The sequence below is a fragment of the Musa acuminata genome, unplaced genomic scaffold (assembly GCF_036884655.1).
Source record: "Musa acuminata AAA Group cultivar baxijiao unplaced genomic scaffold, Cavendish_Baxijiao_AAA HiC_scaffold_1138, whole genome shotgun sequence".
NCBI lineage: Eukaryota > Viridiplantae > Streptophyta > Magnoliopsida > Zingiberales > Musaceae > Musa > Musa acuminata.
Window position 1 is genome coordinate 3,756,364 of NW_027021350.1, and position 24,084 is coordinate 3,780,447.

The 24,084-nt window shown below is 35.7% G+C and overlaps 2 protein-coding genes across 2 annotated transcripts; one reads left to right on the plus strand and one right to left on the minus strand.

The window, feature by feature from the left end:
• The first annotated feature begins 2,364 nt into the window (after positions 1 to 2,364).
• On the plus strand, positions 2,365 to 8,699 carry LOC135671111 (BI1-like protein). The gene is made up of 4 exons (XM_065179054.1): positions 2,365 to 2,686; positions 4,247 to 4,360; positions 4,467 to 4,624; positions 8,266 to 8,699. Exons 1-4 carry the CDS (start codon positions 2,431 to 2,433, stop codon positions 8,476 to 8,478), a joined length of 741 nt encoding a protein of 246 aa, XP_065035126.1. The 5' UTR covers positions 2,365 to 2,430; the 3' UTR covers positions 8,479 to 8,699.
• Positions 8,700 to 11,698: 2,999 nt separating this feature from the next.
• Positions 11,699 to 21,787, minus strand: LOC103999743 (sugar transporter ERD6-like 16). Its single transcript, XM_009421579.3, has 18 exons — positions 21,489 to 21,787; positions 21,028 to 21,090; positions 20,664 to 20,753; positions 20,523 to 20,582; positions 20,372 to 20,437; positions 20,034 to 20,099; positions 19,844 to 19,919; positions 19,623 to 19,687; positions 19,449 to 19,541; positions 19,282 to 19,362; positions 19,119 to 19,203; positions 18,972 to 19,018; positions 18,832 to 18,894; positions 18,699 to 18,758; positions 18,576 to 18,629; positions 18,241 to 18,300; positions 18,043 to 18,157; positions 11,699 to 12,100 (listed from the first exon to the last, which is right to left on the minus strand). Exons 1-18 carry the CDS (start codon positions 21,666 to 21,668, stop codon positions 11,979 to 11,981), a joined length of 1,446 nt encoding a protein of 481 aa, XP_009419854.2. The 5' UTR covers positions 21,669 to 21,787; the 3' UTR covers positions 11,699 to 11,978.
• Between the last annotated feature and the right edge of the window lie 2,297 nt (positions 21,788 to 24,084).

Here is a 24,084-nt window from a genome sequence, read left to right on the forward strand (position 1 = left end):
ATTAGAAGAGAAGAATTTTGAAATACATTTTCGATAATATTCCAAAGCTCAAAATCCATGGAAATAAGGAAGATCCTTATACGAGCCTTCCAATACGTGTAATCCGACCCATTGAACATAGGCGGATGTGTAATAGAGTGACCCTCTTGCATGCCGGAGTAAGCCATCTCTCTTGGGTATTAAACCAAATATGAGAGTAAACCTGCTCTGATACCAATTGTTAGGATCGGAGCGACACTAAGCGGGGGGGGTGAATTAGTGCAGTAGATTAAAACTCATAAGTTTGAAAACAATTTCGTAAATGCGTAGAGATTTTGATTCGACAATGAATGTCTTGGTGAAAGTAGCTCGAGTAAAGTGAGAAGATAAAACCAGAAAGCTTGCTGTTGTAAGAGGGGTATTTGTCATTTCCCTTCAAAGTGAGAAGATAAAGTGAGAAGGTAAACACTCACACATTCAAGGAACACACCAATTTAAAGTGGTTCGATCAAAATGACCTACGTCCACTTGCGAAGCCTTCTTCGATGAGGCTCCCAACTTCCACTAGCAAATCACTTTGAAGGGAAATGACAAATACCCCTCTTACAACATTTTACAAGTGGTTCACACTCTTACATATTTTCAAAGAGAAAGTGGGAGGTGAACACTCAAGCAATTGAAAATAAGACTTGCTAATGACTTTGCTAAGGCTTTATCTCAATTTCTAACTTCTCAAATATTGTATTCTCTACTGAGAATTGAGGGCTATTTATAGGCGCCAAGAGGATTTAAATTTGAGCTCCAAATTTTGAATTCTCTTGGATTCCCGATGCTGGCGGTGCCACTTCCTATCAGTGTCTGACACTGATAGTGTACTGGCAGTGCCACCGCCCGACCTCTCGGGTGCTGGGCGGTGCTACCGCCCAGTCCAACCGTACCACCGCCCGATCCTCGGGTTTTGGGCGGTGCCACCGCTTGGATTGTTCTAGCTCACTAGTTGGGCTCCAAACTTGGCCCAAACCAGTCCAAATTCGGGCCCAATTGGCCCATAACCAGATTATAGGATTAACTCTTAATCCTAACTCTAATTACATGCAAACTACCAAGTTAAGACATAGTCCTAAGCAAATCTTATAACCGGCACTGTCGAGTTCCCTTCCGGCGAGCTTTCCGGCGATCTTTCGATACACCCTCGGATTTCTTCCGGCGGACTCCTAGCAGGCTCCCGATCTTGTGGAGAGTTCAGCGAGTAGCCGAGCCTTCTCGGTGACCTTCGCGAACCTCCGACGATCTCTTCGGCGGACTTCCGAAAACTCCGACAAGTCCTCGATTTCCTCTCGGTTAGTTCCGGCAGCATCTTCGATGAATCTTCGGACTTTCGAACACCCATCAAACTTGACTTCAGTAGACTTGCTTTATGTCTTCAAGCTATCATTGTTAATCCTGCACACTTAACTTAATAATATGGATTAGATCAATTAATTCATCAATTGATTTTATCATCAAAATCCAAGATTAAATAGGGAGAGTCACCGATAACATCGGAAAAAAGAAAAAAAGAAGGGTAAAAATAAAATTAGAGAGATTGTAAAAAGTAAATTATTATTTAATTATTTTTTAAGAAAATATAAATAATAAGAAGACTTTTGAATACTAAGAAAAGACTCTAAATAGTAAACTCCCTTTGCAAGAAAAACACCCTTAAATGAAATATGAGGGTATATTCATATCAATAATTTCCACTAGGTTTGGTACACTACTCATCATTAAACTAATATTTTATGTATTACATAATATTATATTATTTTTATAAAAGTTACAAAATATTATGAAAAATAGTGTGACTATTCACTCTTCTTTGTTATTATGACAATATGTAAGACTTAAGAATATGTAGTAGATTTCTTGAATTATAACCTTAGTATCTAATTTTTTATATTTTTTGATATAAAATAGGGTTAATTATTTCAGAAATAGTGTATAAATCCTATTGAGATTGTAAATATAAATATACAGATAATTTAAGATAAGATATAGAAATTACCTCATTTTTGGATATTTGATGAATTATATGTATTGAATTATAATGTCCGTTCGATATACCGAGGTGGTGATTGACAGAGTGTGACCTGACGTCAGATCATCCAGGCGTGCGACCCTTATCAAATGGATATTTTAATTGATTTAAGCGGATCGATCGGACGTGGGAATCCGAAAACCACAAAAGCAAACCCGACCCGAGTTGGAGGCCGTACGCAGCGGAGAATAAAGGGGATCGTGAAGATTCGTTTCCAACCGCATGATCCGGAAGGATTCTGCAACTCTCATTGCTGTCCGTTCATCCGTTTCGCTTTGCACCGGACATAAATTGGAGTGGGACGCCGGCCTTTTTGCCCCGTCCAATTGTTCCAATTAAGAAGAAGAAGAAGAAGAAGAAGAAGAAGAAGAAGAATGCACGGCTACGAGCGGGTGGAAAAAGGCGCCGCCCCCGGCGGCGACATCGAGGCGGGGACGCTCTACCCGGGGCTCTCCCGCGGCGACAACGAGCTCCGATGGGGGTTCGTCCGCAAAGTCTATGGCATCCTCGCCGCCCAGGTGCTTCTCACCACCGCCGTCTCCGCCGCCACAGTCCTCTACCGCCCCGTCAATGCCGCCCTCGCCTCCAGCCCCGGCCTCGCTCTCTGCCTCGCTTTTCTCCCCCTCTTCTGTACGACCCCGATCCCTCCTGCTTTCTTGTTCTTTGATCTGTGGATCTGATATTTGTTGATGGTGGTTCGGTTGATTTCTTTTCCCTTCGATTCTTGGGAATTCGCATAATGTTAAGGTTTTAGGTTGCATGTGGCCATAACACATCCGATTCGATCTGAATGCTATGACTTGGCCTATCGGCATGATTTGCTCTTGATTAACTTTGTCGGAACAACATTACAAAAATCAATACTCCGATTAAATAGATAAAAATGCAATATGAGTAAAAATTAAGTAGGAAGTTTAGAAAAGGAACCCGGAGTTTTTCCCTTCAGGTTCCAGCAAAATTTTCCTTTCATTTGGCCACAAATATGTTGCAATTGGATAAAATAATGCCACGATGATGTGGACACAAGTGTTAGGATTGTTTTTAAAGAAATGTCTCCTTTGGTTATCATTAAAAACGAATGCCATGAAAACTGTATAGGCACTGAATCATGAGATATATTAATTGTGTCTTAATTAGGTATTTGCGTAGGAAGAGAATTTGCATGCCTGTCTTTGTTTCTAAACATGGAGTTTTAGTGATTTAGGGTCTTCCATTATAGCTTCAATATTCTCTATTTCTATGTTCTTTTTCTTATTTTCTTTGGGGAAATATTATGCACTGATTCCACATATACTTATCTCCAGCTTGAGGTTGTATGCCTAACTCTCTCTCCTTTTATATATTTATATATACATCCATATTTGTATTTGTACCTATGCTACTATGTGTGGATATAAAATATAGATACATGTATGGATAAACATATAATTATACTCTACACTACTTTCATGCTTCATGTGTAAATATATGCCCATGTATTCATAAATGTGCTGATTGTACCTTTGGATTAGCTGATAGATATTTGAATTCCTTTTAAATTTCTTGGATTTTTTTTAGATTGTTCATGGTGATAAATGTTTCATATAGTAATTTAGAGCTAGAAAATATCAAGAACTCAGGAAGATTTATAAAATAGAAACAAAACTTCTCTGACATCTCTCCCCTGCCATTGGTAGGTTTGCAGGGACTGTGGCAATGGATCTAATTACCAGCGTGTACATACCACATTTATTCATACATTATATATATACACATATATGTTGATATACAAACATATTTATATGGATGCTCTGAATTATATACATATTTATAGATATACATTATATATATATTGACATGCATATAGATGTATATGCATGCCCATTTAGAACTTGAGCCAACATTAGGAATCATGTTCCTATTTCTTCATCTCTTGATATTTTTGAAATTGTATCATGGCTGCTGATATGTCATTTTCTAGCGGACACCCAGGTACCAGTTGTACACCCTGGACCTGATGTTTGGTGATCATATTTGTTAGTTTTTATTCATGAATGAAGTTCAAATTTCAGTTTATGCTAGAAGGAACTGTTTACTAAGAGTATGTATATATCTTTTAGCTTTCATGCCAGAGAGGTGGATATAAGTTGTAGATATTTGTTTTGTCATAATATCAAACAGCACTTTAACTGACTTAATGTTGTTTTCCAGTGTTGTGCCCATTATACTATTATCAACAAAAGCATCCACTAAACTTTTTGTTCCTTGGACTGTTCACTGTGTGTCTAAGCTTAAGTGTCGGTGTGGCCTGTGCAAACACTCAAGGTAATACTATTATCGAGTTGGTTTTCATTGTAGTTTCTGTCTATTTTTTGTGTCAATAGTCTCTATGCTGCTTTAATAAACTCCTATTGCTTCAATTACTGTGCAGGAAGGATTGTTCTGGAAGCATTGATTTTAACTTCTGCTGTCGTTTTATCCTTGACTGGATATACTTTCTGGGCTTCAAGAAAGGGGAAGGACTTCAGTTACCTTGGACCAATTGTATTTTCTGGTCTCATGGTGCTATTTTTGTCAACTTTTATCCAGGTATGCCAATTTAATTTTTGATTTTATCTAGACTAAGAATTATGCTGAAGCAACATGATAGGATAATTTTCTTATACTAATTCACAAAAGGATGTAACTAACTCTTGTCTGGCTTTTAAGAATCTTTTTTAAACTTCTGTTTATTCTAAATGATAAGCAATTTGTAGATGCATTGGAAATCAACCATATGGTTGAGAAACTCTTTATTCAAATTTGAATATTCAGATGACTGTTTATTATTTTTTCACAAGAACCTTTGGTCCCATATGCATAATATTATGCTTCTACTACAGATAACTTGATTGACATCTAAAGTTGTTTATAAGAAAATATTATTTAATTCAAATGACAATTATTTGTATTTACCTTCAAGAGCCAACCTACCATTAGTAAATACTGAATTACAGACAATATTTTCTCCATTCATATCAGGTTACCTGGGGGTTATTCATGTCCAATTATTATGGTATTGAGTTAAAATTTTCTTTAAGGTGTCAATTTGCATATTTATGTTCCAGTCTATCTTTATGTAAAATTATGACAAGCAATAGCATTAGAAAGCTCTATGGAGGCATCAAAAGTCAAAATGTATAAGCACGAAAGTTCTCATTCCAGGTGACTTTCTTGTTGAAGTCTGTAAAGTAACTTAAGCAATGATCTGATGTAGATCATGATATGACAAAGGCTTTGTGCCTTCCTCAAATCTACCACACTCGATTGATGACATCTAACTTGTTGAGGTGTCGAAGATGCATAGAGGTTGACACCATCAAACTTGTTGGGGTGTTAAAGTTGTATAGAGGTTGACGTCATCAGACTTGTTGAGGTGTTGAAGAACCATGTCGCATTCTCATTGCTTCGAGTCATTGAATCCCTGACATAATGAGGGGACTCAGCTCCTGTAATATTGGCATCAATGATACCATTCGAACACATATAGGTTGCTGGAATAGACTTTCTACAACCTTGAACTGACACTAAACTTTTAGGTATTACGCACCTCTAAAAAGTGCTTCTTAAATTCAAGGAAGAAAACTAGGCTTCCAAGAGCAAAATACCAGGAAAAAAAAAAGATATTTTATTGTCGGAATAATATATAACTAAAATATAGCAAGGATGACAATGGAGATTCTAAGTGGTCTTTTCTGACTTTATTTTGAGGTTATCATTCTGCACTCTTATTTGCAATAGAGCCATTCTTTTTTGCAATAGCTTTAAAGAAATAAATAGCCCTATTTGTTGCAGCTGCTACTTTTTACAATCTAAACCTTTATTTCAGAAATATGTTTCAAAAAAGCCTGCACATCAAAGTGCAACATAAAGTATGATTCTAGGGGCAGTCAGATCTCCATATCTTAATATACTTGCATCATCTCACAAAATTGGTTAACTAGTTACCCATCCTATTATGAGAGATATTGACTTCCACATAGAACTCTAAATATATAACAACATATTTAAGACTCCTAACCATATTAAAAAGGGACCAAGTCTGTAGCAGCTCCTTGTGTAACACTTTGACCAAGACATTAGCACCTAATTCAATTTTAATTCTTTGTATTCCTTCTCGTAGTTCTTATTCAAGCCCTTTTTTGATAGCAACGAATTCACAGTACATAGTGTTCTTTTTTGCATCTGTTTGTTAGATTGAATTACAAACGCTGTACCTCTTTGTATTTGTTGTTGATTCCTCAAGCCGTTAGCATTTGGATTGCACCATGCCAGAGCTGGGCCTTTCCCACTTAACTAGAATTTGACATATCTCATTTTTTTCCTTTAAGTTCCTATATTATATTACAGTTAATCACCTAAGCAAGATCTCTGTGAAAATTAGAGGAAGGATATGTCCTTATCCCTGTAAGAAAAGCCTTATTGCAAGCACAATTTAGACCGTGTTGCATGCCCTTTATTGTGCATTTTAACCTGTCCATGCATGCTGCTGAATAGGAGTGGTTCGCGCCAACTGTTAGAGGTATAGTCCTAACCCAGAAAGAGTTAGATCCTTGTCCATGTGGCCCTTGGGCCTTTTTGGCTCTTGGTTGAACAAGGAAAAGGCCGAGTCAGGCCTTTCTTGGAACCAGATGCAATGTGATAGTTCTATTCTGTGTAGATGTTGGTCTGGTCTGGCCTCCTATTGCTGCCTCTTAGCTGTTGCGAGGGGGCTAAGGATCATGCTATGTTGCAACAATTTGTCAATTGATCTGTTGTTTCTGAAAAAAAATTTGTTTTGTTCAATTACATTGAAGTAGCGATATCTGTTTCAGCATTGTTAGTGCTTAGGCTCTACATCTTTAATTTTACAATAAGCAAGCTTTTCTCAAAAACCTGATTTTTCTCTTACTAACTGGGTACAAAAATTTGAGGCCAAGAGCAGCTTGGAAATAATGCAATCTACAAAGATATATATGATTGGTGACATTATTAGTCTGCGATATTGATTGGCTACAGGTCTTAGGAGTTTCTGTTATGTTGATGTCTGCAAAACTGCAATTTACTGTGCTCCCTCTAAAAGTTGTTCAGTAAGGATGTTGACTGCTCCTATGTACTTAAGAATGGAAACATTCGAAACTAGAGCGTGTCCATATGGAAATATTTATAGGATGGAAGTTACTAAAAGGCATGCAAGAACAGTTATTGAGATCCTGGGAGTTCAAATAAATAAGCTCACTTTTGAAGGTTTTTAAAAATAAGCATATTGTCAAACCTAGTTTTGTTAAGTAGATTGGTTAATGACCGTCATTCTGCATGTTGTAACTAAGAGTTTAAGTTGCATATCAACATACCCTACTGGCTAGAAATATGATACACCAAATCAGGCATTGAAATTTCACTTATCCCCTGGATTTGGCTGGCAGCTATGAAATTGCATTTATGGTGCTGATGTATGGGTGCTGATGGCACTTGGAGAGAAGGCACCAGATCCTACATAAATACATCAAATACCTAAATTGGCCTTCCCTTTGATGAGTTGGTGAAGCACCTGCTTCATCTCTTGCCTCCCTTCTAATTATTTACAGCAGCAACACAAAAACTCTTCTTGGCACGAGAAAATTTCCATGATGAATAATCTCTTCATTTGATCCCCTTTATAACTTGAGGGTCCAATATCAGTCTGAAACATCTGAACTCTCAAGATGGTGGAAACCAGTTTGATATAGACCTGCAACACTCATAAGCACATAAATTAAGAAATCTCGATAACAGGCCCTGGGATAGTTTATTGTCATAGAATTTCCCAGATCTTGAATGATGCATTAGATGTGTCCCAACTAGCAGAGGAATTATCTTAGATCAGTAAAGGACTTGCTTTAAGTTTTGAAGAAGACCATTGAGGAAGATAATACAAAGAAAAGAAAACAAAGCTTCGACTCCAACCAATTTACGTTGATAATTTTTCCAGTTTTCATTGCTAAAGTTTCTGCCCATAGTGTTTGATGCTTAAGCTTAAACATTATATCATCTTCTTCGCTGAAGAACCTACTCTTAGAAAACTTTCACTGAATTGTTTTGTTCTTTTGTTGCTTGTGGGTGGACATTATTATATCATATTCTTAGCTTAAGAATGCCCTCTCGGAGAATTTCTTTCGATTAGTTCTTTCTGTTTCCACTGACAATGTGGTTGTGAACAACTGATACTGCAGATATTCTTCCCTCTTGGACCGACATCGGTTGCGATATTTGGTGGGCTTGGAGCTGTGGTTTTCTCTGCTTTCATCGTGTATGACACTGACAACTTGATCAAGCGCTACAACTACGATGAGTACATTTGGGCATCAGTTGTCCTCTACCTCGACATACTCAACCTCTTCCTTTCTATCATGAACATGCTTAGAGGCATGCAATCAGATGGTTAGGACTAAAAGTCATAAATGGTTTCTTCGGCAGATGGTTTTGCCATTTATGTAATAAAGTTCCTTAGTTTAAGGTCATCTGAATGTGGAAATATACTGTATATGTTCGGTGCTATTTTAGGATCATAGAATGCACTACTAAACTATGTCGGTTGACTTGCTGTCATGCATGGTCAATTATTGTTCCGCTTGTCTATCATTAAGTTGGCTATAGTTTGTGTTTACCGAAAGGTATCAACTTAGTTGTGGCTGTGTTTTTATTTCACTCTTGCAATCCTATTAATGATTCTTTTAAGGGGTTTTTTCCAGCTAAATCGTACATATTTATATTCCTATTAATAATAATATAAACGCTGAATCCGCGATAGTGGATTTCACTCTGCCATTTCAATATGTCTAGTATAGATGATAGTTATATGCTTGATATTATTCATGCTGGAATAGATGTTAATCTTATTGATTTAAATTTTATAGGTTTTCATAAACAAGGAAGCATTAATTGAATGAGTTGTACAAGTCGAAAAGATGCATGAATTTGTCAATGTTATAAAAAGCTAAGAATATAAAAAGGCTCGGAGGATGGAAACCTAAAATACGATTATGTTGTGAATGAAGTGGATAATATTAGGAGTTTATAAATCCTCTAGATATGTCCTCTAGTAAACATATTGAAGCCTAAGATACATCCTCTAGTGGATCTGAAACATATGTAGCTATCTCATATGGGCAAATCAATACATCACAAATACGTATGAAAGCATATCTTCATGGTTTTTTTATATGATTATGACATGGTCTTGATATGATCAATAATTTTGATAGCCCTCCATATGTACTATAAAAAAAACTGTAATTAGAATATCTTAATTCATGATTCAACATAAATAAATTATTAAAAATAATTAAGTAAATCTTACTATATCCACTATAAGAGTTACTTCTCTCAACTTTATAAGAGTCGATTTCAAATGATTGGATATGAGGTACATCGATTCTAATCCATATAATTAGGTGATGTATTATATAGATTTTTAACTCAAATAGAAGGTCTTACTATTGTTTACACAATGAATCAATGTATCATGCTCAACATCATATCGGAAGTATTAAACACCGCTCTTAGCATGTGATAGTGAATAAGAAGACTATGTACTCTTGTATCGTAATTATCGTAATATCCTATCCGGATAGTATGGTTTAAGAATAATACTACAATTTAGGCATTCCGAGAAAAAATGATAGATGGCATCAGATGATATAATCTTATATCAAGATAAGGGGTCCCAAATCACTTGCATAGAAAAAATGATCCATAATAATTCATTAGTTGATTAATATATACTTAATATACTATTTATTTTAGTTAAATGTACTTATAGTTTTAATAATATGGAATGGGGAGAGTCGATAACATCGATGATAGGGAGTGATGAGGGGCAGGCCATGGGTGGTGATTGGCGACAATGAGCAACAGGAGAGTCCATGATAGTAGGGTACGTAGTAATAGGGATTAGTGGGGGGCAGGCCATCGATGGTGATCAATGGTTGCAAGCACAAGGGAGAGTAGGCAATGAGGGACATACTAAAGCGGTGATCAATGGTGATTATTAGTATGGAGAGTCAGTGACAACAACGTGTAGGCGATAAAGAGTAGTGAGAGATAGGATAGGGGTAGCAATCAATGGTAAGGGGGTGGGGATCGTTGCGAGCGATGATTGACAACAACAAATGATGGGGAGAGTTGATGATAGTAGGGTGCACAAAAGGAACTCTAAATAATAAGAAGTTGTAATTATTATTTAATTAATTTTTCAAGAGGTGTGAATAATAATAAGATCGTGAATGTCAAAAAAAGGAGCTCTAAATAATAAGCTCCTTTTTCAAATAATATGCTCACATTTTCACAAACTATTTAATCCTCATCAAAACCATTTTCTCTATCTAAATACCTGATGTTTCGCCTGATTTCCGAGTGCAAGCTGACCTTTTTCTCCTCCTCTCCAGTTAATTATGCTTGAAATTTGACATGGACGCTTATTTACTGTTTGTTGAAATGCCACAAAGAACTCGGGCATTTGTGGTGCACTTGCAGCTGAAAGGTCTGTGAATTGGTGGCATATAACTACTTGTAGATGCAGCATCAAGCAGCCGCATTCAGGTAAAAATCTCTACACTATATATAACTTTTTGAAGTACTTTTATCCGATCATTCGTCTGCTGAGTCATGTACGATGTGTAGAACTTGGCCAGGCTATCTACTAGAATTTTAGCTGCTTGGTGTCCTATTTGTAGTCGTTCTTCCCCAACTCAAGTTCCTCACAGTTGTCTACCTTTAGCCAACATTAGATGCTTCAGAAGATGGCCACTGTCATAAGCTCTGGGCTCAAAACTTCATATAATTACATAAATATATTGGTTCATACCAACTGTCTCAGCTATTTGTGGTAGGCTCTATGGATCATTTTGAGGTTGTGCAAGGCATTATCATTAATTAATCAAGATCATCTGATTCTATTACAGTCTTCTTGGGTTATCTTCTAACTCTTCTCATATCATTTATACTAATTGTTTCATCATCTATAGGTGTCCCAAATTTTGGAGCACAAAGCAACTTGGGTTTTGTCTTAGATGATTTGCTTATCAAAATCACAACAACAAGGTGAATTTGGTAAAATAATCATGAGTTGCTTTAATTTTTTGCAGAAGGGATAACAAAGGACTTGCTAGCATTGAATTTTTGGCAAGTAATAAGAACTTGTTTTGTCTAGTTTCTTCTTTGCTATTATGTTAAGTTTGACATATGGGAATTGCACTTGGTGCCTAGAGGATATCAAGTTTATCCTGCCTTTTATACATGATAAAGGCTTCTTTTTTTCTTTTTGAAGATTAATTTTGCAAACTTCCTCTAGGTATCAAACACCATCTTCAATCTTCGAGATGATTCTTGATCAGAGGTATTTTAAGAAGCTTAATTTTCCTTTTCTATCTGATGAATGATCAAGACTTTCACAGAGATGAGATCTACAGTTCCTATCATGTCCCTCTCCCTACTGAAAAACCTATGAAATGAAGGATCTAAGACTTCCACAGAGGTGAGATCTAAATCTTTTTTAGTGTCCTATATATTACCATGTGTAGTTACAACTATGAAGATGCCTTACTGAAAAGCTAAGGACAAGTTCAAAAGAGTATCATTAGATCATGACTAAATCAATTTCATAGCTAGTTCAAAAGAGTATCTTCAAGTTCTGATTTCCTTCATGATAAGATACAACCAGAAGTACATATTTTGATGTTGATATTAGTCATTTATATTGTTGACATCATTTGGATCCTCAGCTTCCATTGCAGTATTACAATCTATTCCAGTATATAATCAATTATTAGCTCTTAGAGAGTGATAAATGGATTGTAATTTGCCATCTTCTTGTACTTCAGATGCACAGCAACTCCTGGTAGTCCCCTAGAAACAATTTACCAACAAAATCTTAATAATCTTTCTCTTACTTGGAGGAATTCAGTGATTCTTGGATCTCTTCCAATGAACGGCCTTTTGTTTCAGGTACTACCATTGCCACAAAGACAATGGTTGCTGCATTAGCTGCTGAAAAGATGAAAAAGGTACCTGTAGAACAGGTGAAGAAAGAGCAGGTATTCATCTTGCTAAATTACACCACTAAAAGAAAAGTCAAAGTCCAATTGTATTCGGTTATCAGAATAAGTGGAATAAACAGAAGAAGATTATTTTTAAAAAATCTAAAATTATTCACTTATTACTTTTATATATTTTTTATCCCACGTTACTAGTTAATTAGTTTTCAAGACCTAAAACTAGTATAAATAAAAGCCCCTCTAAGCTTATAGAATCATCAATAAATAATATCTTTAAATATTATAAAAATCTTCTTCACTATAACGAGTTGATTTCTCTTATCCTTCTTTATCAGGTCAATTTGCTAGAATCCTTTCTAGTAGTATTTTCTTAATTTTATTTACATTCTGCGTCTATCAGAGCCTTATTCTTGGTGTTAGCATAATAGGTCTGTGGTTAGAAAATTAAGAGATATGCTCTACACTTGCCACTTATAGCAGATCTTATGTATCAAAAATTTAATTTGTCAAGTATAATCTTATAGCCCATCAAGATGAGTCTAGTGGCAATAACGGTGGCAATGGTGACGGTGTTATTAGCGATGACAATGGCAATTTCGACGGTGATGACTTTGTGATAGAGATAATAATAATAATCTCAACAATAATGATTGATGAGTGTCAACTCTATGGGCTATGTTAGAAGCACAAGAAGTGAGAATGACCTAGGAACTTCGAGAGATTCATGACATACTAACATGGGTATAGGCGCCAACAGAGTTCGTGATGATGGTAGAATCAACTACACTAGAGTTGATGCTAATGGCCAACCTAATAATCAACATAGCCCTACAATCCAGCATAGGCAACCAGCCTATGAATATGAGTCAGACGAAGAAGGAATTGTGGACTATCACAAAGCCAACCAAAGGAGAGGTACAGGTGCAGCTCAACTTTGACACTACAATCGATATTGTCCTATTTGCCCATAACAACCAATAGTATATGATGATGACTCAAAAGATTACAATGAATGATACGAAAGACATCAAGTACTAACAAGATAAAATAGACTATTTGAGGACTACCATCTCAAAGTAGACCTCCTCAGTTTTAATATCCACCTCAGTATTGAAGCTTTTCTTGACTGGAGTTATGAAGTAGAGAAAATTTTCAAGATGATGAATGTTCCTAATCACAAACAAGTCATATAGAATAACAAACGAAGGTGCAATAGCTTAGTAGGGTACATTATAGAATAACAAACGAAGATAAGGGAAGGCACCGATTTAGATGTGGTGAAAGATGAAGCAACTTATCAAAGGAAGACTTCTACCCCTAGACTATGAACAACTATTATTTCAACAATACCAAAACTACATCTAAGGCACTCAATTTATAACCAAGTATACCAATGAATTCTTGCACCTTTTAGCTAGATATAACTTACTAGAGTCAAAAGACCAACATATAGCAAGGTATGTCAATGGACTGAAATTTGTAATTAAAGATAGAATGTCTTTAACTCTGATATGGATAGTTGATGAAGCTCACAATATGACATTAAAGGTTGAAATGCAACCAACAAATCAAGGCACAAACGTTAGAGGAGCAACAAGGGAAGCTAAGCATATCCTAATTACCTCAAATAATCGATATGCTCAACCCTTGGTTAGAAAATATTTCAAATGTGGGGAACTTAGTCATCGTTCCAACGAGTGTCATGCTTGTAAAACTATCAACCATACATCACAAAAATGACTTTGATGAAGAAAGAGATGCCCAAGATGATACGATTAATGATATTGATAATGCTGAAATAACAAAGGAAGAAGGGAAACATATCGCATGTATTGTAAAAAGATTATTACTCATCCCAAGGCAAGAAGATCTATCTCAATATAAGAAAATATTTCATTCTCAATATACTATTCATAACAAAGTTTGCGCATTGATTATAAATAATGTAACCTATGATGCTTAAAATTATAGATGAAAGCCCATCCAATACCATACAAGCTAATGTGGATTAAAGAAGACCCAACTATCACTATAACTAAGATCTGTAGAGTTTCTCTCTCAATTAGGAAAAGTTACAAGGAAAAAGTTATATGTAAAATAGTTGACATAGATGTATGTCATATGCTACTTCGAAGGCCATGGCAGTATGATGTGAATGCAACCCATCTTGGAAGAAAGAATGTCTATATATTTTGGTAGAACGGTAAGAAAATTGTCATTCGACCGACTAACAAAAAGGGAGATAAATCCAACACTTCTAAAGTGGAAGGAAAGTCTTTCATATCTATTTCCAACTCTATGTAAGAATTTATTGTCCATTCTATAGAAACAAGAGTATGCTATACTTTTATTGTGAAGGGAGAAAAGCCACCTAAAGCAAAGATTCCAAAAGAATTAAGATCGATGTTGGAAGAATTCAAAGAGATTACTCTTGAAGAATTACTAAATAGACTTCCACTCATGAGAGATATACAGCACCAAAATGATTTGGCTCTAGGAGCAAGTCTACCAAATTTATTTCACTACTAGATAAACCCAAAATAGAATGAAATACTAAGGGAGAAGGTAGAAGAATTGATGTGGAAGGGATATATTCAAGAAAGTACGAGCCCATGTTGCCCTAGTTTTGTTGACACCCAAAAAAGATGAAACCCATCTTGGAAGAAAGAATGTCTATATATTTTGATAGAACAGTAAGAAGATTGTCATTCGACCGACTAACAAAAAGGGAGATAAATCCAACACTTCTAAAGTGGAAGAAAAGTCTTTCATATCTATTTCCAACTCTATGTAAGAATTTATTGTCCGTTCTATAGAAACAAGAGTATGCTATACTTTTATTGTGAAGGGAGAAAAGCCACCTAAAGCAAAGATTCTAAAAGAATTAAGATCGATGTTGGAAGAATTCAAAGAGATTACTCTTGAAGAATTATTAAATAGACTTCCACCCATGAGAGATATACAGCACCAAACTGATTTGGCTCTAGGAGCAAGTCTACCAAATTTATCTCACTACTAGATGAATCCAAAATAGAATGAAATACTAAGGGAGAAGGTAGAAGAATTGATGTGGAAGGGATATATTCAAGAAAGTACGAGCCCATGTTGCCCTAGCTTTGTTGACACCCAAAAAAGATCAAAGATAAAGGACGTGTGTGGATAGCAAAGTCATTAACAAAATCATAGCCATGTATCGCATTCCCATACCTTGTCTAGAAGATATGTTGGATCAACTATAAAGCTTCAAGATATTCTCAAAAATTGATCTCTGTAGCGGATATCATCATATTTGCATAAGGCATGGAGATGAATAGAAGACTACATTCTAGATAAGTAAAGGCTTATATGAATGCTTAGTTATGTTATTTATTTGTCTAATGCACCAAGTACATTAATGAGACTTATGAATTAGGTACTTAAATCATTAATCATGAAATTTGTAATAGTCTACTTTGATAACATTCTAATCTATAGTCACGGTAGAGAAGAATATATGGATCATTTATGATAAGTCCTAATTGTTATATATCAATTTGAAGAAGTATGACTTCCTGATAAATCGACTAATCTTCCTAGGGTTCATTGTGAGTGCTAATGGGATTCATGTAGATGAAAAAGAGATTTGTGTCATTTGAGAATGGCCTACCCCAAAGATGTCACAGAAGTAAGGAGTTTTCATGGTCTTGCTACTTTCTATTTGAGATTCATTATAAACTTTAGTAGTATTGTTACTCCTATCACTAATTGTTTGAAGAAAGGAAAGTTTATATGGACTGAGGCTACTGAGGAAGGCTTCTAAGATTAAAGAAAAGTTGACTATTGCACCAGTGCTTGCATTACTCAATTTTAAAAGGCTTTTTAAAGTAGAATATGATGCAAGTGGAATATATAAATATTTTTATAAAAGGTGATGTCGTTGAGACGACGCGACGTCGCCTTTTAAAAGAATATATATATATATATAAACGAGGCAACATCACGTTGCCCCGGCGACGTCGCATCGCCTTAGCAATGTCTCCCCGCGTGGGAGAAGGAAAAGACGACGTCTCCCCATATATATATATATATATATATATATATATATATATATATATATATATCGAATGATATACTGCTCGATATACAGTATCGTATTGTACCGAGCGAACGTCGAAACTTTGATACGGTACGATATTTCAATCCTTGGGGAGAAACATTTGACAAGGCAACCTATGGGTGATTTTTATATCCATGATGATTGCTTATTTAAATATAATAACCTATGTGTTCCGAGGATGTCTATACGAGAAAAGATTATTCAAGATTAACATAGAGGAGGACTTAATAGGTATTTCAATTGAGACAAAACAATAGCAAGCATCGAGGAGAGATACTTTTGGCCATAATTAAAAAGAGATATTAGTAATTTTATAAGAAAATATCTAGCTTATCAAACTACAAAGAACTAGTCGCAAAACACTAGCTTGTATATGACAATACTAGTTTTAGAAGACATTTAGGAGGATTCATTCATAGATTTTATATTGGGATTGTGAAGAATTCAGAGGGGAGTTGATTCTGTATTTGTGATTGTGGATCGATTCACTAAGATGGCTCATTTCATACCATGTTGGAAGACTTTAGATACGATATATATTGCCAAGCTATTCTTTCAAGAAGTTATATGCCTATATGGGGTACCAAAATCAAGCACTTCTCACAGAGATTCTAAATTTTTATCTTATTTTTTGCTGATCTTGTGGAAAAGATTTGACGTAAGTTTGAAGTTTAGCAGAACATATCACCTATAAACTAATGGTCAGATGGAGGTAACTAATAGGACTCTGGAAAATTTGATTCGTTATATTTGTGGTGACAAACTAAAATAATGGGATTTCGCATTGGCACAAGTTAAATTTGTTCATAACAGCAAAATTCATAGTTCTATCAGAGCGTCACCATCCTCTTTTGTTTACACTAAAGTGTCGAAGCATGTTCTAAATTTAGTTACATTTATGGTGACTCCTATAATGAGTGTATTAGCTAACAACATGGCTGAGCAAATTCAATAAACCCAAGCTGAAGTGAAGAAGAAGCTGGAAGCTACTACTACCAAGTATAAAGAAGCAGCGGGTAAGCTTAGGAGAGAGAAGGTGTTCAAGGAAGGAGATATGATTATGGTGTACTTATGAAAGAAGAGATTTTTTATAGACACTTATAATAAATTAAAGCCCAATAAGTATGGTCCTTACAAGGTCTTAAAATAAATAAATAATAATGCCTATGTGATTGATTTACCAAATGATTGGGGATCTCAAAGACCTTCAATGTTATAGACTTGTATAACTACTTTCCAAATAAGAATTCATTATATCCATACATAGACTCGAGATGAGTTTTTCTCGAGTGGAGGGGATTAATGTGGAACAAACAGAAGAAGATTATTTTTAAAGAGCCTAAAGTTATCTACTTGTCATTTTTATATTTCTTTTATCCTATATTATTAGTTAATTAGTTTTCAAGACTTAAAACTAGTATAAATAAAAGTCCCTGAGCTTATGGAATCATCAAAAAATAATATCTTCAAGTATGGTGAAGATCTTTCCACTATATGAAGTTGGTTTCTCTCATTCTACATCAACAAGCTTTCCTCATTCTTTGATCTCCTATTACTATAATGAAATCTACCATATTATTTGTTCATGGAGTTCTTAACAAAAAAAAACACAAACAGAGATCTAATTTTCTGAATGGCATGTGGAATCCTTCTAGTAATGTGATTACTCTAATACGTAGAAAAGGTACTCAACTTTGAATTTTATGATCTTTATTAAGAGATTCTTAAAATTCACTTGCATCTTTATCTTTCCTTTTCTTTCGATAGTTATCAGTCATATTAGATTGCGACTATGCATCATTACTAAATAATTTTGAGCACCAGCAACGCAGTGCATAATGCAGTAGCAGACCCCTTACCTGCTGAACTCCAACTCATGAGAAAGTTGAAAGCATAAGAGACTGCCCAAGAACCAAACCAGTTCACCAAAGTCACTAGGCTTCCTCCAATTCCTTTTATGTTTATGGGGAATACCTGTGGAAAACAAAGAAGTGGAGACAATGTGAGATCTCAAATAGCCTTTTCGATTGCAATGAAAATTAACAAAATTATCTTACTTCAGACATGATGACCCAAGGAACAGCACCCATTCCTATTGAAAATGCACCCACGTACACCTGCTTGTTGAAATGGAGTGAATTGGAGCTTTAGAGTTTGCTTAAAAGCAAATAATGGAACACATCATTTACATAATCACCAACTGTTGAACTGTGCACAACTATGCGATTGGATATGGCACATGGAAACTTGAAAATTGGTGTAAGCTTTTAATGAGTAAGTCAAATTTAGTGCAGTTGGCTATTTGGTATAAGTCTGGCAATGATAGTTTGGAATTAGAATGTTAGATGGATCCCCCAATGAAAACAACCCCAAACTTGATGTTCTTGCTTACCAATATGCCGCAGAGAGCCAGTGTAGGAACCCATTCCATATAAATTCCCTGTGCCTGTTTCAACAGGTATGGTTAACTTCAACCAAAGTCAAGTTCACTGAAGAGTCTTTGATTCAGACTTACCTTGAGAAAGAATGATGTCCCTGTGATAAAGCAACCAAGGAAAGTCCCTGATGCAGAAACCTGCATCACAAAAGATTGTCACTCCTTTGAAGCTGATTGGCAGAGCAAAGAATTTGAACCACACTTTGCCTACCATTAGCAGAGGGATTCGACCACTCCTGTCCATTAAAATAGCTCCCACCATTGTGATGGGTACCTATGTATCAGACTCTTAGTAGCATAACTTTAGTAATAGTAATTCGTAGATGATTAAGCATTTGAAAGAATTGAAACCTGAATGGATCCCATCAGAATGGTCCCAAGTTTGCCTGAGGAAAATCCTGCAGTCACAACATGCATTATAATCCTCATTTTTCATTTGTAGTTGTCAAGAAGAGTCAAAATACAGTAACCTCATATTGTCTGAAGCTATTTGTCTACCTACAGATACAAAAATTTCGCTTGCATAAAATCCAACTCCATTGATGCCCCCAATTTGCTGAAACACCATGAGGCCAACACCTACCTGAACATGGTCAATGTGATCTATCAAATTTCATGCAGATAAGTTTATTGCGGCTAATGAATTTAAGAGGTCGCTTACAATCACAGAACGGATATATATGCTTTGAAACAGGTCTTGAATCCCAGCCTTAGGAAGGGTCTGAAGGTCTTCAATGTATTCCTGCATAGCAAGTTTAGTTTACTGTTACTGTTTCATCCTTTAACTTCGATGCTTTAGAATGAGAAACACTATGCTAATAAACACACTTGAATCTCTTCTGCTTCTTGAGTGATATCAGCATCTTCTCCACGAAGCTTTTGCAATGCAGCTGTGAACTCTTTCTGGTTCCCCACCTTTGCCTGAAATTTATTCTCATGTCACCAAGGAACATTTATTCTATTGTGTACTGGGCCCAATAGTATACTAAATGGAAGAGGTACCAGCCATCTTGGAGACTCTGGAACAAAAACAAGTCCGAGAAGTAGAAGAAGGCAAGGGAGAAATCCTGCATAAAGCCAATTCAGCTATTTTTTGTGCTTAATATCAGTTAGCATAATATGAACATTTGTCTGACTTTGTAGTGTCTTCATAAATTGTAATCTTTTTTTGTGTTTTGTGCATCCATAGTGAATATAAGATAAACATTTTAAGACATAATTACCGACTAACACCAGCGTGCGCCAGTTAACAAGAGTGCCGATTACGAAAGCAACCGAATGGCCACCACTTATCAGCAGCTGTGAGAAAGAAGTGCAACGTAAGTAATAACATGTATCGAGGTCATTATTGTGAGCAAAGGAGACAGTTTTTACTGTATTATCATGCTGATGGTTGGAAAATTTATGCTTTACCTGATTCAGGGTTGCAAGTCCACCTCGCAGATTCTTCGGTGCTATTTCAGCAATGAAAACAGGTACCTGTGATGGTATGATCTCATTATAAATCTATTATCTTCAGTGAGTGATTAGTTTCCCTAAATTGCAAGCCTATTTCTCGATCTCTCCTTTGTTCAGCATGATACTAGTTCCTGTCAAACTTTATTAGTTCCTGGCCACCTAAAAGCATTTTGTTGTTATGTCATCAAAACATTCTCTTTTTCTCAACATTAATCATTCAGACCATGTTTAACATCTTGAAGTGAGATTGTCTGCTAAAAATTATAACAAAGAAACAATTCAAGAAATCATACCACATAGGAAAGTACTCCAATCCCATATCCTGAGGAAATTCTTCCAAAATACAGCAAGACAGCACCCTTAGAAAGGAAACAACAACATTTAATTAGCTTAAAAGTCTCTTAAAAGCAAATCAGTGAAGAAATTTGCAATTTTAGTGGTAACCTTTGCAAAGTAAATGGCAAGCCATCCAATAATGCAGATGACAGCAGACACTCTCATGGCCTGCATCATATAGATAGAGATCTAGTGAGTGTGTGCAGAAGTAAATCTTGCACATTAATGCATAAGACTTGTGCTTCCTACTCCTTTTCGACCAATAAAATCTGCAAGATGCCCACTTGTGACTGCACCGATCATCGCCCCAATAGTTAATATCGAACCAAAAACTGAGTACTGCAAAATCGATAGAGAATTACATGCATTAAATTTATGATATGCAAGATAATTATGTTCCTATTGCATTTCAATAACATTTCTATGATAATATGATAATCTGGCAATAACTTGCGGTGTAATCTGTTACATTAAATTTTTTTACTCTTTTGATTTTATGCTTTGTTTTTTTTTTTCCTCTTGTTTTCTCTTTCAACATCTTTAAGATTGTCATAGCCAAGAACAATTGACATAATGAGATTTAATGGGTCTGGATATGACATTGTGAACTCACCTCGGATAGAGAGAGGCCGATGTCCTTTGTAATCCCTGACTGAGTTGGTGCAGAGTAGCCAACCTACAAAATTCAAGATACATATCAAGCTCACAAGAAAATTTTCAGAGCATCAGTAGATTTCATAGTTTCAGACTAATTCATCAAACTGTGTACCCTTTTATCCTAATTATAACTTGTTTTGGATTAACACCAACTTGAGCCAGTGAGCAGTTTATAAGATCCAAATTTTAGGATCATTCATCCTAAATACATAGTTCCCATCAAGCTCAGCTGAAACAGAACTGAAGGGATAACCCAACCTGTTTTAGGAAATATGAGCAAAATTCCAACAACAGCAATGTTCTTATTCTGTATCGGTTCTGGCCATCTTCATAATATTACTAGCATTTAGTGGCGCAGGTTTATCATGAAGAATTCACAGACTTGGAGCTTGAAGATGATGATGATGAATAACTTACGCATGATCCAAACTCGAAGGAGCCACAGACCACGACTGCAGTGCTAAGCAGAACCATCCATATCGATCCCTGGCTATCTGCTGAAGACTCCTTCTGGTGGATGAGAAGAGGCTGCCTCGCTTCGTTACCCTCTGCATCATGCATGCCTACACCATTCTCCACATCCTTCGTTATGGCCATTGCAGCCTTCTCTCTACCTTCCCTGCCTTCTATGTGGTCAATAGAAGACGGTGAGTGATGTATCCTAAAATCATATGCAACAAGTGGTGTGATGTATTGTCGTGCAAGAAAGAGAAGAAAGACTTTTCTTTAGAAAGGAGATGTCGGATCCTATATTTATAAAAAAATAATAAATTATTATTTTATTATCCATAACTGACGGAAGATATATATATTTTTATCCTTGAATTCAAATCTCAATCTTTACAATAATAAATATTTTATTAACTAAAAAAGAATCACATCTCCTTGATAAGATGACAAATAACAAAAAAAAAAAAATCTTCTATCCAAGCTTCAAATCTATTATTACAAAGTAGTAGATTATTCTGAAAATAAATATAAGATAAAAATATATCAACAACCGCATATACGGGTAGAAAAATATCTAAAATCATAAAAATAATCTTTAATATTCGTGAAACATATATAAATATTAATAATCCAATATGAAATGATAATATATCGATTCATTATAAAACTCATACATAAAAAATAATGATAACTGTTATGTAATAAATAAAATCATACATCGGTCATATTCAACACATACATAATAGTCAGATAACAAAGACGTACATCTACTCGATGGTGCACTTTCGTAACAATGGATGGAGATGTATACTCCACGAGATGAATTCCTCCCAATAGTGAATAGAGAGAACCCATATCGCACTCCCAATAATAGATGGAGTAGTATCCCTCACCTGCCTAAGTAGGAATACATTCATCTCAATAACGAATAGAGGAACCATCTAACCATCACGTTTGATGGCTAATTAATCCCCAAAGAGAATTCCCCTATCTACCCTGAGCAAGGATACATAAACAACCATAATATTTCATTTATATTCATCCATTCATTCACCCATGCATCCAAGAAATTGAGTGATAAATATTTGTATCAGCATGACGTCGCCCAAGTCGTCCAAGGTGATGTGAAGTCTTTCCGTCCTTGTCTTGTACAAAGACCAAGGTCGAGGAGAGGGGGCGGGTGGGGGGGCTGGGTTGTGGGGCAATTTATAACTAGCCCAAACTGTCCCTTGGTCTTCTCAGCATATGTTGGTAATCGATTGTAACTGATCAGAACTATCCCTTGATCTCATCGAAAAATTCCTATAGATATTCCGTAGAGGAAGCTGATTCATAACTGATCCACATTGTCTCTCAATCTTCTCAAAATATTCTTGTGGATATTCGGTATGATAGTTGATTCGTAACCAATCAGAACTACCTTTTAGTCTTTTTCGAAGGTGTCTAAGCAACTCGTCAACTCAACAGTTCGGTGACTCAAAAATTGACCCGAGCTACCTTTCAGACCTCGACCCTTATGGTTAAGAGAACATCCGTCTATTAGGATCATAAAGGTACTAAAAGGGGGTGAATTAATGCTTTCGAAATGGAGAAACGATTCAAAAAATTTATTCGATGAAATTAGTATCAGAAATATGTTTAACTTAGAATATAAGTATAGTAAGCAATTAAATCAGTAAGCAATAGTACAGTAACGAAGAGTATAAAAGGAAATACACATTGAATTTATAGTAGTTCGATCACCGCGATTGACATCCACTCCCGATTCCTCCTCCGTTGAGGCCACCAACTTTTACTAACAATCTTCTTTTCAACGGGCGAAGATCAACTACCTTTGTTACAACTCTTTTCTCCTTTTTATAGGCTTAGGAGAGAATTTTTATAACTCTTTTTTACAAGTAATCCTCACACCTCCCTTAGAATGATTGTAATTTTGATAAAAAGGATAAAACTCAAAATTTCTAAAATTCAAAGGAGTAAAATTATCCTTTTATCCAAAAACGTAATTCCCCTTCCCTGCCCGTTGCATTGCGACCACTACCACCCCGCCGACGAAGATTGGTATACAAAAACCTAATTCCCAAATTTTCATAAAATGGTCATCGTAAGAAGATTAGTATGCAAAAACCTACAAAACCAAAAATTACATATATATATAAGAAAGTTATGTTATCTAGGGAGATCGTATATCCCTGAATTCCTATAAATCTATGGGAGATGATGAAGGAGGTCAATTGTTATAAATCCCTGGAGATCGCTACCCAAATCTCCACATGCCCCAAATAGGGGCTGTTGGCTGAGGAGGAGAAGGGGGGAGGAGACTAGGAGATACTAGTAAAAAATGCCTAGCCTATGGTCCTTTAGTTCCCTCTTAGTTTAACAACTCAAAGATTGACCCAAGGTGCCTTTCGAACCTCGACCCTTATGGTTAAGAGAACATCTGTCTATTAGGATTACAAACGTATTAAAAGGGGGGGGGGTGAATTAGTGCTTTCAAAATAGAGAAATGATTCAAAAAATTTATTCAATAAAACTGGTATCGAAAATATATTTAACTTAGAAT